At 44.9% G+C, this 16,141-nt stretch overlaps 1 protein-coding gene across 1 annotated transcript; it reads right to left on the bottom strand.

The window, feature by feature from the left end:
* Window positions 1-113: 113 nt before the first annotated feature.
* On the bottom strand, window positions 114-11,296 carry LOC123181144 (myosin-1). The gene is made up of 23 exons (XM_044593379.1): window positions 10,471-11,296; window positions 8,944-9,045; window positions 8,718-8,861; window positions 8,492-8,642; window positions 8,364-8,391; window positions 7,324-7,489; window positions 7,182-7,245; window positions 7,047-7,060; window positions 6,876-6,960; window positions 6,501-6,604; window positions 6,201-6,339; window positions 5,811-5,929; window positions 5,558-5,710; window positions 5,390-5,479; window positions 4,745-4,822; window positions 3,494-3,652; window positions 3,201-3,404; window positions 2,903-3,108; window positions 2,687-2,822; window positions 1,643-1,772; window positions 1,384-1,530; window positions 1,205-1,284; window positions 114-1,073 (listed from the first exon to the last, which is right to left on the bottom strand). Exons 1-23 carry the CDS (start codon window positions 10,858-10,860, stop codon window positions 387-389), a joined length of 3,576 nt encoding a protein of 1,191 aa, XP_044449314.1. The 5' UTR covers window positions 10,861-11,296; the 3' UTR covers window positions 114-386.
* Window positions 11,297-16,141: the final 4,845 nt, after the last annotated feature.

Genomic DNA, 16,141 nt, shown 5'->3' with positions numbered 1-16,141 from the left:
AGGCCATATATGCAAGTCCATATGCATGGATGAATAGATGCACACAGCCTACTTGGCTGCAGTTAAACTAAACCGCATACAAACATATACATACACAAAAGACAAAATGGCACTAGCAATCCCCAATCTCTCCCCTTTTAAGCAGTAGTAGTACATCTTAGCAAGTAATTACATCACAACTCAGTGGTTCATGGGCGGCCTGGAAAAGAAGCAGCCCCCCAGTGGAAGAACTATACAACTCGCCCTCCACGAATCACATACTCATCCAGCCCAAAACACTGGACTCCGCAGCAGCAGCACTCACAAACCTCTCTAGGACTAGCGCCGGCGTGTAAAATGCCGGCGCGTCTACACCATCACCATCATCATCAGACACCATAAGAAACTCACGAGAACTTGGAGGTGTTGAGCCTGCCCCACCACTTCCGCTTGGCCGAGTTGGGGGAGGACTCGTTGCCGCCGCCGCCGCCGCCGCTCGCGAGCTTGTTCAGGATCACCTTGGTCTCCCTGATGCGGGAGCCGAAGTCCTTCTTCCACGAGTCGAAGTTCTGCTTCAGCCTGCGGAGCTCCACGTCCGGGTTCAGGCTCGCGTCCGCCTGCCCGGACTTGACCTCCACCAGGAACTTGGCGTCGTCGGCGAACACCTGGCTCCGCTGCTCAAGCTCCTCCGCCAACCGCCCGATGACGCTCATGCTGGCGTTCATCTCGCGCCCGGTGATCCGCGGCGCCGCCGCCAGCTGCTGGGAGGAGCCCCCACCGACGTGGTTCCCGTTGCTCTCCCAGCTCTGCTCCACGGACGAGTCGGACATCCGAGGCGTCTCGTCCAGGGCCAGGCTCTTCTTGGCCACCGACAGGCTCGACTGCAGCGACCGCATCTGCTTCTGCCACATCTCCTCCATCGCCTTCATTTTCTGCTCGTATTCTAGCCACCGGTTCTCGTATTGCTGGAGCCGCTGGTGTAGCATCTCGTTCTCCTCGTCCTTCTCTCGAACTGTCGCCTCGGCACGAAGGATTCGCCGTTGTAGCTCGGCCAGGAAAGACGCCTTGATCAAGATTTGGTCGCCGTCTGCCTCCTGAAATAATTTAATTCATGGGTTTAAGCGCGAGCAGATAGTGTAAACAAATTTTCTGCAGTTCCAAATGAGAAACATTACTAGCATGGACATCATATTTTAGATAGCATAGAAACAGATATGCTGTGTACCTTTTTCGACTCGAATTCTCTCAACACGTTCAGTAGATCGACATTGCCGGCGCATCTTCTAACAAGGCAGCCGCGGATACCTTCATATTATGCGAAGACAATAGGGAACCAGAAATAGTGAGTCATACTGCCACTTCTATCTTTGCAGAGTCTGACGAGAATGAGGAAAATCTTCTTACCAGATTGTATAACCACTGAAGCCTTCCGTATCTTGATGAAGTATCTTCTTGCACGCCAGCCTCTTAGATTTTTCTGCACAAGAGTGGCTGCCCTATGTTTCCTCAACAGAGATGAATAACTTTGCCTTGCATTCTCAGCACGAATGACTGCAAGATGTGAAGAGCAACCAGCCCATACAGTAAGCATGAGCAGGAGAGAATGATACAGCAACAAGAAATACAGTAAAATGCATAAAGCAGCGGGGCTTGGATACCGTACATGATTGAAGAGCCAAAACTCCTCTGATTCGTTCACTTGCATGGCGCCGTGCTTGATACCCTCGGAAACAACTTTGAACCCTTAAAACACCATGCAGAGTACGATTCCGAGTATTCTCAAGGTTGCCAATCTTCAGTTCCCAAAAAAGAAGCAACACAAGATAGTGACTTAAAAGCTTAGTAGTAGATGAATGTATAGATAACCACTCAAACTTCAAAGACAGCATAATTATGAATTATAAATTTTAGAAAGCAACTTTAAACATGTGATGTCAATTCATATAAGTATCATAGGCCAACACCTCTACTTGAAAATATGTCAACCTGATATGCAATAAAGTACAGATGAACAAACACGGTGATACAGCATTTTCCAGAAATACATCGCTTCACAAGGAAAAGAAGGCAAGCCAAACTGACACTGCCGTGTACACTAGAAGAACGAGAAGCGCCAGTTGTCATTCACTAAACAAAACACCAGATGTAGTTCAAAAATTTGTGAACCGTGAGCCCTTGTGCTCTTGGCATGCTCTTTGGAAAGCATCCCTACCTTGATACCTGTTTGGTGCATTTTTCTTGTATATATATTTTATTGTTTTTTCTATTTATGAAACTTTGTTGTTTATAGATCAGTGCTGCCGTACTACCTGGATCTTTTGGATCCCAATTTCTGTGTATTTTTTACTCCTTACTTTAGTGTATGCTTAGTACGATTCATCCCGACTAGGACAGTAGAATATATAAATTTGGTATCTTACTGCCTCTACTAGCAAATCACTGAATGTACTTATTAATGGCCTTGCTAGACAACAGCAAATCAGTGCACTAGCAAATCACCAGCATATCAGCCGAATATCAAATTACTAAGCTGCCCTGTTGTGAAATATTGGGCAGTATAAGGAATCCTTATCTAATTACTTGTCTACTGAAAGTGAAACCCAGTGAGTACGAGAAGAATAGAGAGTGTAAACAAAGTAGCAGTATAATGTATGGAATACAACAATAAAGGCATGTTAATAAATGAAACAAAGACTGCTTGACTGACCTGACCAGTTCGGAAGAATAACTTTGTGTAGCCAACTTGATACATCTCAGGCAAAATGTTGAATTGATGAAGAATTGCAACCGAAACACTAAGTGGATCTTGAGACGCAACATCCTCAAGAAGAAGAAAACCATACCTGATATAACTTGAATCGTTAACATCTTGGACACAACAAAAATCAGAAGCATAATACAGATATACAGATATTTGAATTACCGCCGAGCAAACTTCTGATGAGTCATTCTCGTTGGGTACCCAGATCTTGAAATGCGCACAACTTCAAGAACCCCGCAGCATTTCAGTTGTTGAAGCACAAGTTCTTGTCCGTAAATGGCAGGGAGTTGCAAATTATTTGGTTTAATACAACGTATGAAGTGTGGTGTTGTGCTTTCAAGTCTTTGCATAAGTTGGAACAATTGTCCCTGTGAAACATTTAAACAAACGGTTGTTAACAGTTGATCTGATTCATTCAAGATCTCCTTAGAACTTACTTTGGGGCCACAAAGGTTTTTACCTTAAACTTCATTGCTACACTTAACTTCTGCGAATCAGCAACACTAGGCCTGTATGGTACGGATTCTAGATTATCAGATTGAGCAAGCATCTTAGATGCAAACGTTTGTGGTATAGATAATTTGCATTTGGCAAGGAACTGAATCGAGTCCATGTGCAATAAATCTCTGTTCTTCTCCAGAAAACCCGATGTGTCATACGCCACCTAATCATCAAAGAAATGGAAATGAAGTTGGTAAATGGTAAAAGAAAGACTGATGTGAACATAGAACTGGATATTTGACAACTCCCAACCTCTCCTGCATAGTGACGGACAGTGAAAGCCTTGCCTCTTTCTCCTCTGAAGCAAGAATTAGTGTCAAGATGTTGCTTCAGCTTGTTTGCAAAAGTAAGGTCTGTGGCATTAGGGAATGTAGATTCCTCATCCAGCAGAGACAATAACCCCAGTGGTTTCTGTATCCAGTAAGAGAAGTAAGCAAGATAAAGAATCCCAGACATTTTTATCCAGTAAGAGAAGTAAGCGAGTTTTATTTTCTTTATTTTAATTTTGCCACAAGACATCTACAGAAGTCATTAAACTCCAGCAAGGTTAAGAGGTATGTTTGGTTTGTGCCCAAGGTTGTCATGCCGAAAAGTTGAGCCAAAATTTTGGTTGAGGTTTTGCTTGCCAATTGATTGGCCAACATTGGCTAGAAAACTGAACTAGAGTTGGTAAAGAAGCATTGTTATGCCAAAAAGATGGTCTTTGTCCAAACAGAGGCCAATGGTCATGTCCAAAAAAAATTGTAGGGTACACTTTGGTCCATATCCAAACATACCATAACCCAATATACACCTTGGTTGGAAACCCAGAATCCATTGTGATAAGCCAGTTATATGTTCCACCCTTGTTTTCCCGATGCTAGTTATCATCATGGTTTGAGAAACCAGTAACTACATTTACTTGTACAACGTTAGGATGGGTCAATCACGGAGTATTTACCAAGTTTGTAGGACCCCTGTATTCCTAAAAATGGAAGTATTTGCATATTGGTACAATCTGAAATCTGCAGGCTTTACTTTGAGTGATGTGGAGACCTTCTATCACATTCTATTTTTCTAGTAGTCAATTTTTGTCTCTTAGCTAAGAATGATTGAATGCTATGGGAAAATAGCACTTGCAGTAAATTTATACTTGGAATTTTGCAAGTTAACCACTTTCCAGCAAAACAAAGGCATTCCCCCTCTGCTTATGTCAAATAAAATAGGCATGTGCTTTTTAAGGAAGTACTAGTAGAATTTAAAGCGAAGGGGAGCCTTGGCGCAGCGGTAAAGCTGTCGCCTTGTGACAATGAGGTCACGGGTTCGAGTCCTGGAAACAGCTTGCAGAAATGTAGGGAAAGGCTGCGTACAAAAGACCCGAAGTGCTCGGACCCTTCCACAGACCCTACGCAAGGGGGAGCTACGTGCACCAGGACTGGCAGAATTTAAAGCATTCCAGCACAGACTAACATATTTATGGTTTCTTGATGATGACAACAATGAAGAAAATGTACAGGTCCATACTTTCTCAAATAGATTCAAGCAATCCTGGTTGTCCTCAAACTCAACCTTAGCCCAGTCAATGCCATCTTCAACATATTCCTGATCACAAAAATGACATATTTTTAGAAAGTTACAAGAAAATCAATAAATCGTGGAGTGACTATACAACAATCTCGCCTTTCTGAATTTAGCCAATATAAAGGATTAGAAATAGCAATCTCAAGAAGCACATGCAATACATTTTAATCTCAACAGATAAGGAAGAACATTACAGTTGTGACAGAAATTGAAGCCATAATCAGTAAGAGAAGTTCACAGAATAATAGGAGCATCAATACTCTTTTACTACCTCCGTTCCTAAATATAAATCTTTTTAGAGATTCCAATATGGACTACATACGGAGCAAAATGAGTGAATCTACACTCTAAACTACGTTTATATACATCCGTATGTAGTCCATATTGAAATCTCTAAAAAGACTTATATTTAGGAATGGAGGGAGTAACTTTTAAGTATTTTTTTTCTTTACTGAGTAGTGTGAAAGTATTGTGAAGTCAATAAAAGAACAAGAATGATCACTACAAAATGTACACCTGCTGGTACCAGAAACTAAGTAAAATTGCAATGCTGCAAAACATGCACCTGAAAGTCAAACAACAACTCACCTCTTGCTCAAGCTTAAACAAATGGCGGTTGAAATGTTGTTGTAGCCTCTCATTGGCATAATTAATGCAGAACTGTTCAAAACTGTTTTTCTGCAAATTGATAGCGTATCATGAGAAAACATTTGACAATGAAAAAGTGAAAATGCAAGCCAAAGGGAAGTGCATTACATCAAATGATTCAAAGCCGTAGATGTCAAGAATACTGATTGATCTCCCAGTTCGACGCTTGCCAACTGAAAGGGACTTGTTAATTTGTTCTACAAGCCACTCGAACAAACTGGCATAGAGTGCTTTGGCCAGAGCATCCCGTGTGTCAGTTGCCTGCAATATCCAAAGAGAGGTAGATGTGTAAGAGATGTAAATCAAATAGAACTTCATGGCTAGTAATTTGCCTAGCCATTAGTTGAGAAATCATGCTAACCTGTGTAAGGGTAAGCTTCTGGACAATATTCTCATTATTAACTTTCATGTGCCGCTTTGACAAAGCTAAATTGAGATCTTCAATACTGCAGCCAAGAAGTCGTGAAACCGTTTCCGCAGCTGAAATAAAACTTATTTTGTTAACTTTATAAAATAGAACCAGCCAGCGATACAAATGCTAATTTGTTTTCAGATCTTCACATTGCGGTATGTTATACTAAAACATTGAACAAAATTGACGAAAATACACAGCAGTAAAGGTACCATCAGTATTTAAAACTGATGATATACAACAGTATGTTAACCAAATCATCACCAGATACCATAATATTGTGGAAGTTATGGTTCATATAACCATATTAACGACTGAAAGCACACATGTTCTTTTTACCTTCTTCTACAGTGATCTCAACATGATTTTCATTATCAATAATTGTGAAAGAGACATCTCCAAGCCAGAGCACAGCTGAAACCATTGCGAAAACATTATCTTGGTCCTCCTGGCTGATATGGACGATGTTCATGGCTTCCTATTAAAAATATAAGTCAACAAACATGACAGTACACAAGAACAACTACAGGCATGATAATGCCTTCTATGGAATTAGCCTTATATAGCGACGTATTTATTGTTGTGCCCCAGGTAATGTAAAAGAAGGTATTTTAATTAGGAGGCAACAGTATATTATACCGTTACAGCACGAAACATTTCGGCATCATCCACGCCAGCAATTGAATAGCAACAACTCTGTTTCAGATATTTGTATTCATCCACCTTCTTCAAATTCAACTTCTCTGTATCAAAACATTGCACAGAAAACCATGTACAACTAAGTATTGTGCAATGCAAAAGTGTGGAGCAAAGTCAATTGTCGATGGAAGACACTGTAGTATCTATGTTGAAAGCCGAGCAGTACAAATAGTAGTTCTTGTAATAAGCAGGACGAAAAGGACTATGTTCAAAAGAAGTTTGAGAGGATATACTAGGCTGCCATCACCTGTACAACTGTATGAACCAAATAAGCCAGCGACTAACAAATTCAGACAGGATGAATAGATTATGTACCTCTGAGTGTCGTTGGAGCACCAGCACATAGCTGATAAAATATATGGTAGGAACGCTCACCGACTGCACACTGTACAACCCTTGACTACCATAGTGGAAAAGTTTGGATTAGGTTACTTATCCTAAAACAGTGTTTAGGAGAAAAAAGATAACCACAAAATTAGAAGTTACCTTCTCGAGTAGAACTGTCCAATTGTGCATGCAGCAAGATCATTAGAAAATTTCATCAATAAAAAACATAAAATTAAATTTAAACCAGAAAATGCTAATGGTATAAAGCAGGTACACTCGGTAGAATCTGCATACATGTTTGAACCATGGCACCACATATTCTTCCAGTCGTACTGAAATGAATTTCGATGAGCTTTCCCTGTAATAAAAAATATAAGAATATTAGCCAAACTTTGTTCGCGTTACAGTATTGTGATAATCATAAGAAAAAACTTACGAAGCGACTTGAATTATCATTTCTTAATGTCTTTGCATTGCCAAAAGCCTCGAGTATTGGGTTAGTCTGTAGGATCTCATACTCTATGCCACTTCCACCTCCAAGTGAAGCCAGATACTGCATGGCAATCTTTGCAGTTTCTGTTTTTCCTGCTCCACTCTCACCACTACATAGAAAATGGCATCACTCATTCATTTGCTCACCATATCATGGTTTAAGTAAAAAAGAAAGACAATTGCTTAAATAATGTCAATGAAAGAAAAAAGTTGAAAGTGCAAACTGAAGTGTAAGTTATCATGCACAGTGAACCTTTTAAATCAGCTACGGTAAATTTATTAGATTTTTGCAGTGTACTACTCACTGTTTATTCCAATCTAAGGCGATGCAGAAAAATCTACCACATTTATTACTTACTGGTGAACCATGTGAAGGAAAAGGAACAGGTACATGAGATTATAGGGTTGGTGTGTGCCTATTGCATCTGTTGGAACCGGACTATTCTCAAGTCCCAATTTTTGTATGACAAACAACCGCGCATATTTTAATATCCCAGTAGGACCCTTGTAGTGTGAACTGAAATCATGGACAATGCATGAGACAATTATAGGGTTGGCGTGTGCCTATTGCATCTGTTGGAAGTGGACTACTCAAGTTCCAATTTTTGTATGATAAACAACCATGCATATTTTAATATCCCGGTAGGACCCTCGCAGTGTGAACTGAAATGATGGACAATGCATAAGACGATTAATATAAGTACATTTCACTGGTTACATGACTATTTATTCTGTTCAGCTGACAGAAAAAAGTAGCAGAAAATGCAAAGTACCAATCCCAAAAATACATATTTCATGTGGCTCCGCTATCTATTACTCCCTCTGTAAACTAATATAAGAGTGTTTAGATTACTAAAGTAGTGATCTAAACGCTCTTATATTAGTTTACGGAGGGAGTACATATCAATTCAGGTGCAAAGTTATTACAACATGAATCCCACTGAATGCTTCTTAGTTCTTACTGAAAAAATAGAAGATACCAACCTTATAATAATGGACTGGTTAACTTCATCTGCAAATGAACATATCAATTAGTTAGGCATAGATGTAGATGATTTTCCTCAGAAAATTGAAAGATCATACCAGCAAGAAAGATGTACTAATAGACTGACCTCTTTTCATTTCACGAAGCGCTGAATCTGCTATTGCATACACATGTGGACTGTCCATTGTTTTGTTTTTATATGCTTTAATATACCCATTACCATACAGTGCAACCTTCTTAAAAGGGTTGACGGCCACCAAAACTGGACCTGCTTTAGTCTACAATGCAATAGCATATCACTAAGAAATTCATTGAACTCCAGAAGAAAAGACAAGGTTCTAATCTATCCTCACATAAATCATGTCTTGTGAATATCTGTACTGCAAGTTGTACAGCACAGATGGTTCACTTAGATAACTCAGCTGCATAAGATCATCCACTCCATCAAGAATTTCAGGATTTGCAGGTTGAAGGCTCTCCGTTTTCAATCTTAGAACCTTCAATTGGAAGAAGGAGAGTCAAACTATCATAATTTCAAAGAGATAATAAGATCTTCCACGCAGATTTTAGGTAGCTTACTTTTCCTTCAGGAACCTTTAGTACAGACTCGTCACCAGAGGTAGTAATCACGGTGCATAAGGCCCAATCACCATTTGGAAGCTGGCAAAAAACTCTATGCTTCTGCAACAAGTGTTAGGTAGAAGGTAAATTAGTGTCTTACTCCAAGTTGAAAAACAGATACAAGCATATCAATTGTATAAGAATGATAACAACCTAGAAGTCAAGAACTAGAGAAGAACACATTCCTTGAACTCTCGCCAAAACTTCGCATGGCGCCTTCCTGGCATTGCAACGTCAAGTGGCAACATTTATAACTGCAGTACCGTGGACAACAACCTAAGACCATCTACAACCGGACTGGGCAAATATGACCCCATAAGCGTCTGCGGACAGCGCCGGCCCGCCCCTCATTTGTCCGTGTGTGCAGTCGTCCCCTCATATGCAAACCCTCAAATCCATACAAAAACGTGCAACGTAGATTTCAACACATGTACTTCATTGCACATAGTTCACATTGTCCGGACATTACATAGGGGAGTTGTACATACCATGAGAGACTACCAAAATGATGGCATGTTCTACTACTTCATCATAACTAAATTAACACTATATAGATATACATAGTCTAGTTCATCACCTACGGTTGCCCTTGCCCTTGTCCTCGTGCTCGCGAAAGTAGTGGTCAAAGACACAGTAGGGGTCGAGGCGGATCTGCTCGGCGCCAGAGCTGGAGGTGTCGGACACGGCATTGGACATGTTCAGATCCTCCTCCTTGGGGGGGCGGCCGGCGAGGGCACGGACGGCCCGGGTTTGCTCCACAACGAGGTCACGGGCAGCTCGGGCACGCCGCTTAGCCCGGATCCAAGCATGGGCATCCTCGTCGCCGGCCGCCGCTACGCGACATGCCTTCTCCCTTTCACGGCGGGCACGATCGTCCCTCGACCCCGGCCTTGCACATTGACCTCCGACTCGGAGTCCGAAGCCGCAAGGACAAGGATCCAACGCCGGCCAGCCGGTCCAACATGGCAGACGCGTCCGGGCAGCCCCATATCCACCCCACATATGGGTCGGACAGCCTGGACCAACATGGCAGACGCGTCCGGGCAGCCCCATATCCACCCCACATATGGGTCGGACAGCCTGGACGTGGGTTTTGGGTTCAGGTGGTGTCCGAGGTGCCGCCCGGACGTTTGGGGTGTGTGTGTGTGTGGGGGGGGGGGGGGGGGGGGGGGGGGGGGGGTCCCGGTTGTAGATGCTCTAAAGCATCTCGAAATGGAATTACATCTTTGGCATCTATGTACCTCAGCCTAGCACTTTACAATTGTTTTTACAGGTTACTGGAAATAAGCTCTACACCTGGTTAATGCAGGAATTCAATCAAACTACCAAAAAAGAAAACTCGGAATAATAGGTGTTCACAGATTCAGAAACCACAAAACACTTCAGTCGGAGCTGACCAAATTTCAAGCATTATATCCATATAAATTCTGGCATTCCAGAAGTGTCGGAAAACAGAAAGGGCAAAAACGAAGGGGGAAAAGCCACCTTTTTAGCACCGTAGGAGCTGGTGTCACCCCATCTGGTGTCGCGCGGTGAGGGGCCAGCAGCTGCCGCCGGCGACGGACTCCGCGGCGCCGCGGCTGCAGAGGACGCTGAATCGGCCTCCCCGCCACCCCCAGCACTCTCCTCCTCCGTCGTCGTCGCCTTGGAGCTGTAGGGAGAGTCGGCGTCTCCCTCGGGCGGCACCGCATCCCCTTCCTCGTCCGCCGCAGCCCGGCGCCCTACGCCGTTGGGCGCCGGGCCGGGCTCGACGCCAGCACGCGCGGCGGAGTACTTGTAGTCGAGCGACATGGACCGCGCGGGCTGCACCTTGGCGGGCCCGCGCGGGCGCAACGCCGCGGACTTCCGCACGGACCGCACCTCCACCGACGCCATCGCCGGCCGGCGCGCCCGAGATCACCCCGCGGAGGACCCAAAACTCCCGCCTCCGACGGGATCTCCGCGCTGACCACCTCAAATCCACAGACCTCCTCCCAGCGCCAATCCACTCTCGGCGAACAACTCCCAAAATTCTACAGAAAACCGCAGAAAAACACCAGCGGACTAGCCGATCTGGGAAACCGCCGAGGCCTCAGGAATGGCAGCGCGCGCGAGCTCCCTCTCCCTGAACCCGTGGAGACGCGTAACCCCGTGGCCGTGGGCGTGGCTCCTCCTCCACAGGCGCAGCAGCTCGCGTGCGCCTCCTTCCCTCTCTCTCTTTCCCTCGGGGTGAGAGAGCCAGCGACAGGGACAGAGTCACCACACCAGAGAGAGAGGGAGAGAGAGTGGGGGAGGAATATTTTAATGGAATTAAGGCGCCTCGCTTTTAGTATCCGGGACGAATTACGTGGTGGTGGTGGTTTAAAAATGTTCAAATCTAAATGGGGGTGGCCGGGTGGGTGGAGGGGGGAAGGTTTTGAATCCGCCACATGGCAATGCTCTCCTCGCACTCACAATAATTCTAGTTCGGCCGCTGCTGGTGGCAGGATCAGGATGGATTCATCAGATCCAGGGGAAAAAAGTGTGGCTGGCATACGAGTCAGGAACGGGTGGCCTGCCTCGCGGTGACGGCGCGCTAACGGCTCCGGCCGTTGTTCCCTGCCCAAAATGCCGACGATGGCCTCAGGTTTCAAAGAATTATTATCAGGGACGATGTGCAAAAAAAGAAAGAATTATCAGGGACTAGGATGATTCTACGGGAGAGGGAAAATGCTGGGGACAGGTGTCTCCGTGCTCGTGGTGAAAGAAAGGCATCTCTTGACTTTTATTCTTGGACAGTGCTGTCGCATGTTTTAGTCCAAACCGTTTGTTAAGCATGTTCGTTTCTATATATGGTTTCTGCTTTCTTTTCTTTTCTTTTCTGGAGTCGTAAATGATGAGTAGTAGTAGTAGTTTTTCAACATTTCATGAGAAAGAATACATACATTGATGGTACGAAATGTGCCTTTGGTGTGATATTCTTTCTACTGAGATGTGCAAATTGCTGAAATAGAAAGAAAAAACTCAAATTAAAGGATCCATACGCACTTAGAACAAGGACGAAAATAAAGGGGATCTCTGGTTCTCCATCTTGCAGGATGTTTGGCTGTGCTCGATTTCAAATAACAAGCCGGCAAAATTTTAAAACATACTCCTTCCGGATGTTTACACGAGCTCCTGGTCAATGTTATCTTCACTCTGTTTTACCCGTTATGTTTGAGTATAATAATTTCGCTCCTGCTAGAGGGACTGATTCAGCATTTTACAGGTGGCCTCGTACGTCAGAGGAAAAGCGGATTTTGCAGAACTAAACCGACAAAAGGTCACACGACCACTCGCTGACAAGTGGTCCAGATACCTCTCCACCACGTAAGCTGCTGCTAACGGTTAGTGCGAATGACTTTTCAGCCCCTAATGTTGAGAGTTACATTGGGTACACGGACGTAATTGTCAGGCCGGGAAAGAAATGCACGCAAAAACGTGGCCGGCCGGATAATACGGCAGTGGTGGGTAAACAAATACCGACCGACCTCTCACTACGCGGCAGGAAGACCGGATGAGGGCCCTGTTTGGTTTCGTTAGTTTGGGTTAGTTTGGACTCAAGTAATTCAAAAATATCTAAACAGGAAGATTAGTTTGGGTTAGATGCATCTAACCCATTCAAAAAATCTAACCCACTCAAAAGGTGCTTATTTGGGTTAGTTCTTGGGACCACTAAAAAAACACATTTTTCTCTCGCTCTTCCCACAACAGATCCCTCCCCATTTCCTCGAAGGTTTTTGTCATTTCCCTTCCTCCTCTCACACCGTCTATGAAGGCGCCTCGCCGTATCCGCGCTCCCGTCCACCGTCGGTAAGTAGCCCCGCCCTATCCTCCCGTTCCAACCCTCTTGTCTCCCCGCGCCCCTTCCGCCCGCCGGTAAGCAGTCGCGGCTCCTTGTGCGGCCCATTCTCGTCGGCCTCGGCCAGCGTGACTCCGCAGGGACGGCAGATTCGGCTGGCGGGCCGCGCGAGAGGCCAGCGCGGCTCCTTGCCGAGCGCGTCCCAGTCTATCTCGGCCAGGGCTCGCTCCGCCAAATCCAGCAGGAAATAGGGCTCAAAGTAGCCAAATGATTGAGGAAGAGCATTTATTGTCAATCTAACCCTGCCATCTAAACACCTTTTTGGTTAGAGTTAGTTCAGGTTGGTTCAAGGTTAGAATTTAACTTTAACCTCTAACTGAGTTAGAGTATCCAAACAGGGCCAAGGTCCAGCGCCAACGTCTCGTCCCGTTTTGAACAGCAGCCGCAAGATGGGGATCGGACGGACACGAGCGCGTCGTCAAGTGCGGCTCGCAAGAACGGGTCTCCATGCGCCACAGGACGGCACCCCATTTTTGTCTCTGTTCGTTTCGATCCATTCGAAAACTGCATGTACACGTGTATGTAGGCGCCGTCCAAACGGTTTCTGCTTCCACCGTCTTCTCGAGCAGTATCGTTTGTGACAAATGGAGGTTTGTTTTTACAGCAGCTCATATGAACTATAAAATCTATAAACATTAAAAAACAAAAATAATCTGAATTTTTTTGTGAAAAATGTTTTCAATACTTGCAAAGTTTCATCATGAAATGATACCCGTGAAAGTCGTGGCAAAAAAACGATGCTCCAAAAAAGTTATGAGCACGAGTACTGTTTTTTTTTCACCGACTGCCACAAATATCATTTTATGATGAAATTTTGCAAGCATTAAAAACATGTGTCAAATGTTTCCACAAAAGATCAAAGAAAATTACTTTTTCTGGATTTTATTGTTCACTCAAGCTCATATGAGCTCGAGCTCGTGTCCCATGTAAAGCATCTTCATCCGGACCTTCCACCTCCCTGTTTTGTCCAGACATTGTTCAAGAAAGAAAACCTCTCCAACTTGACCTTTCAAACCTAGTTCATTTTGTTCGGATTGTTTGACACCCCAAACCTAGCCCATATATGGGGTGGATTTGGGGTTGAATGCTACACACCCGCCACTTCAGACACTACATGTCGAACCCATCTCAAAATCGCCCTAGATCGATCCCCACCCCCACCCTTAGCCAACCTTCTTCGTGTATATGTCCTCATATCGCGTCATGCCCTGCCCATTCCCCCCTACCCTATCTTCATCATCGTCCCACATCCGTCCCAGATGTCCTTGCTGCCCCAGTACGTCCTACATCGCCCTACACGTTCAGCTTGTTTGCACATTTGTAGGACACATAGATTCGTCGGGGATGAGCTTGTTTACGCGGATGTTGAGGGGTTCATCCAAACACCGTCGGAAGACGACGATGACTATGAAGAAAGTTGATGATGATGATGATGATGATGAGGAGGAGGAGGAGGAAGAGGAGCATCTTCAACAAATGGAGAAGGAAGATGAACGTGTTTTCACTTCATGGGGTTATTCAGGCAGAATAGTTGTTGCTGAGGATAGGATAAAGGGACATAGAATCTGTAGGATGACCACTTCAAAGCCAACCTGGTATTTCATAAGGGCTTCTCTTTTGCATCGCTTCTGGATGTGCAGGCATTTGTTCCTGCGCATAGCGGCAGGTGTAAGGGAGTAGGGCGTAGCCAGGCACAGGGTTGTCAGGACTGTGACCTAGGGCGTGGAGTGTGCTTTCTTTGTTTAGTGTAGCGATCGGAGGGTCCAGGCAGCCCGAAAACCCCTGCTAATATCCACCTACTATAAATAGCAACCAACCACTTACCTATTTTGGAGAACCCTAAAATATAGGTTTATTGTCCCATCCGCCACCGCCACTCTCCTCGGGATCCAATCCCACAGCAGCCCAACTCCTAGCGCCAACTCCTCGTCCAGGAGCTCTCGAGGCTAGACTCCTCCCGGCACCTCGCCCTGAGCTCGACCCCGACATCCTTCACGCTGGTCCCAAGCCACCGGAGCACCACCCCAGCACCAGCGCGCTGCGCCTCTTCCCAGAGCTCCACATGGCTGCCCCGACCACCAGCTGAAACTCGACACTGCTCCTCCTCCCCTCCCTTGATTTCTCTCCTTTTCCTGCCATCTCCTTATGATTTTCCACGCCATGGCCGCCTCTCTGCAGGTCGTCAACGCGCTTGACGTGATCAAGTCGCCTGAGCTCCTGCACCCTCTGCCATCGCCCGAATCCGTCCGCCCCGACCCTGTTCCTGGTCTCGTGCACCCTTTTCGGAGCCAAACCGCCGTCGCACCCGCTCCCCACACAATAGTTGTCTTATGCGCAAAAACAACCGTTTGCGAGAAGTTGAGGCAAAAATAGCCCCTCCGACAGCCCCCATAAACCCGAATTTTTTATGAGAACCCGTATAATTTCCCCCCAACTTCCCTCCCCTTTACGTGAAGATAGCGTTCTTGTATAATTTAGCAGGCTCAAACTTTAGGAAAGGAGTGCCTCGCACAACCCCCGTGCACATAGGCCACCGCCATGCAAGGCAGCCGCCGTCAGGCCGCGCCCCTGCCCACACGTGCCGCCAGGCCTGACCGCTGCCACACCGCCCCACGTCACACCTCGCCGGCTCGCGCGTGCCACTGACTTGCGGGCCCTAGGTCATTAACTAGGCTTGTTTAATAAAAATAAAAAATTAGGAAAAAATGTATGAGAACGGAATATAATAGTTGTGAAACAACTTTATCTAAATTTAGTGGTGCGATTCGAACTAGGGATGTTATTACTACTCTGAGAGTTTTTCTTTTCTTTTTGATGCGGGTGTACTACACCAAGAGTTTAATGTTTTCTTATAGTATACTCCCCCCGTCTCCAATTACTTATTGTTGAAATGAATAGAAATGGTTATATTTAAAATTAAAAATATGTTTAGATATATCTATTTCTACAATAAGTAATTTGAGAAGAAGGGAGTACGATTCAAACCACCTTAGGGATATCATGTATTGCATGTGGTAATCAATTCAAACAGTTAAAAAAAACACCTTGGATATATAAAATCTAAAATGGCACGCCGTAGTTAATTCCCTCATCGAATGAAATCGGTCGATCACGAGAGACGGATCATTTGGAGCACGCAAAAGGAGAATATTTGTCATATTGGCCCCTATCTTTTCAGTACCGTGATAAGCTTAACTAATACCCAGTCCGTGCCCTTTTTTCTAATCACGGCAAAGTCATTGGTTAATTAATCAACCTCGTGCTCTGGATGTACTTGTTGGTACGTCGTCGGGCATG

Source organism: Triticum aestivum, chromosome 1D (assembly GCF_018294505.1).
Source record: "Triticum aestivum cultivar Chinese Spring chromosome 1D, IWGSC CS RefSeq v2.1, whole genome shotgun sequence".
Classification (NCBI taxonomy): domain Eukaryota; kingdom Viridiplantae; phylum Streptophyta; class Magnoliopsida; order Poales; family Poaceae; genus Triticum; species Triticum aestivum.
The sequence above is the reverse complement of the archived record's forward strand: the minus strand, read 5'-3'. Positions and strand labels throughout refer to the sequence as shown.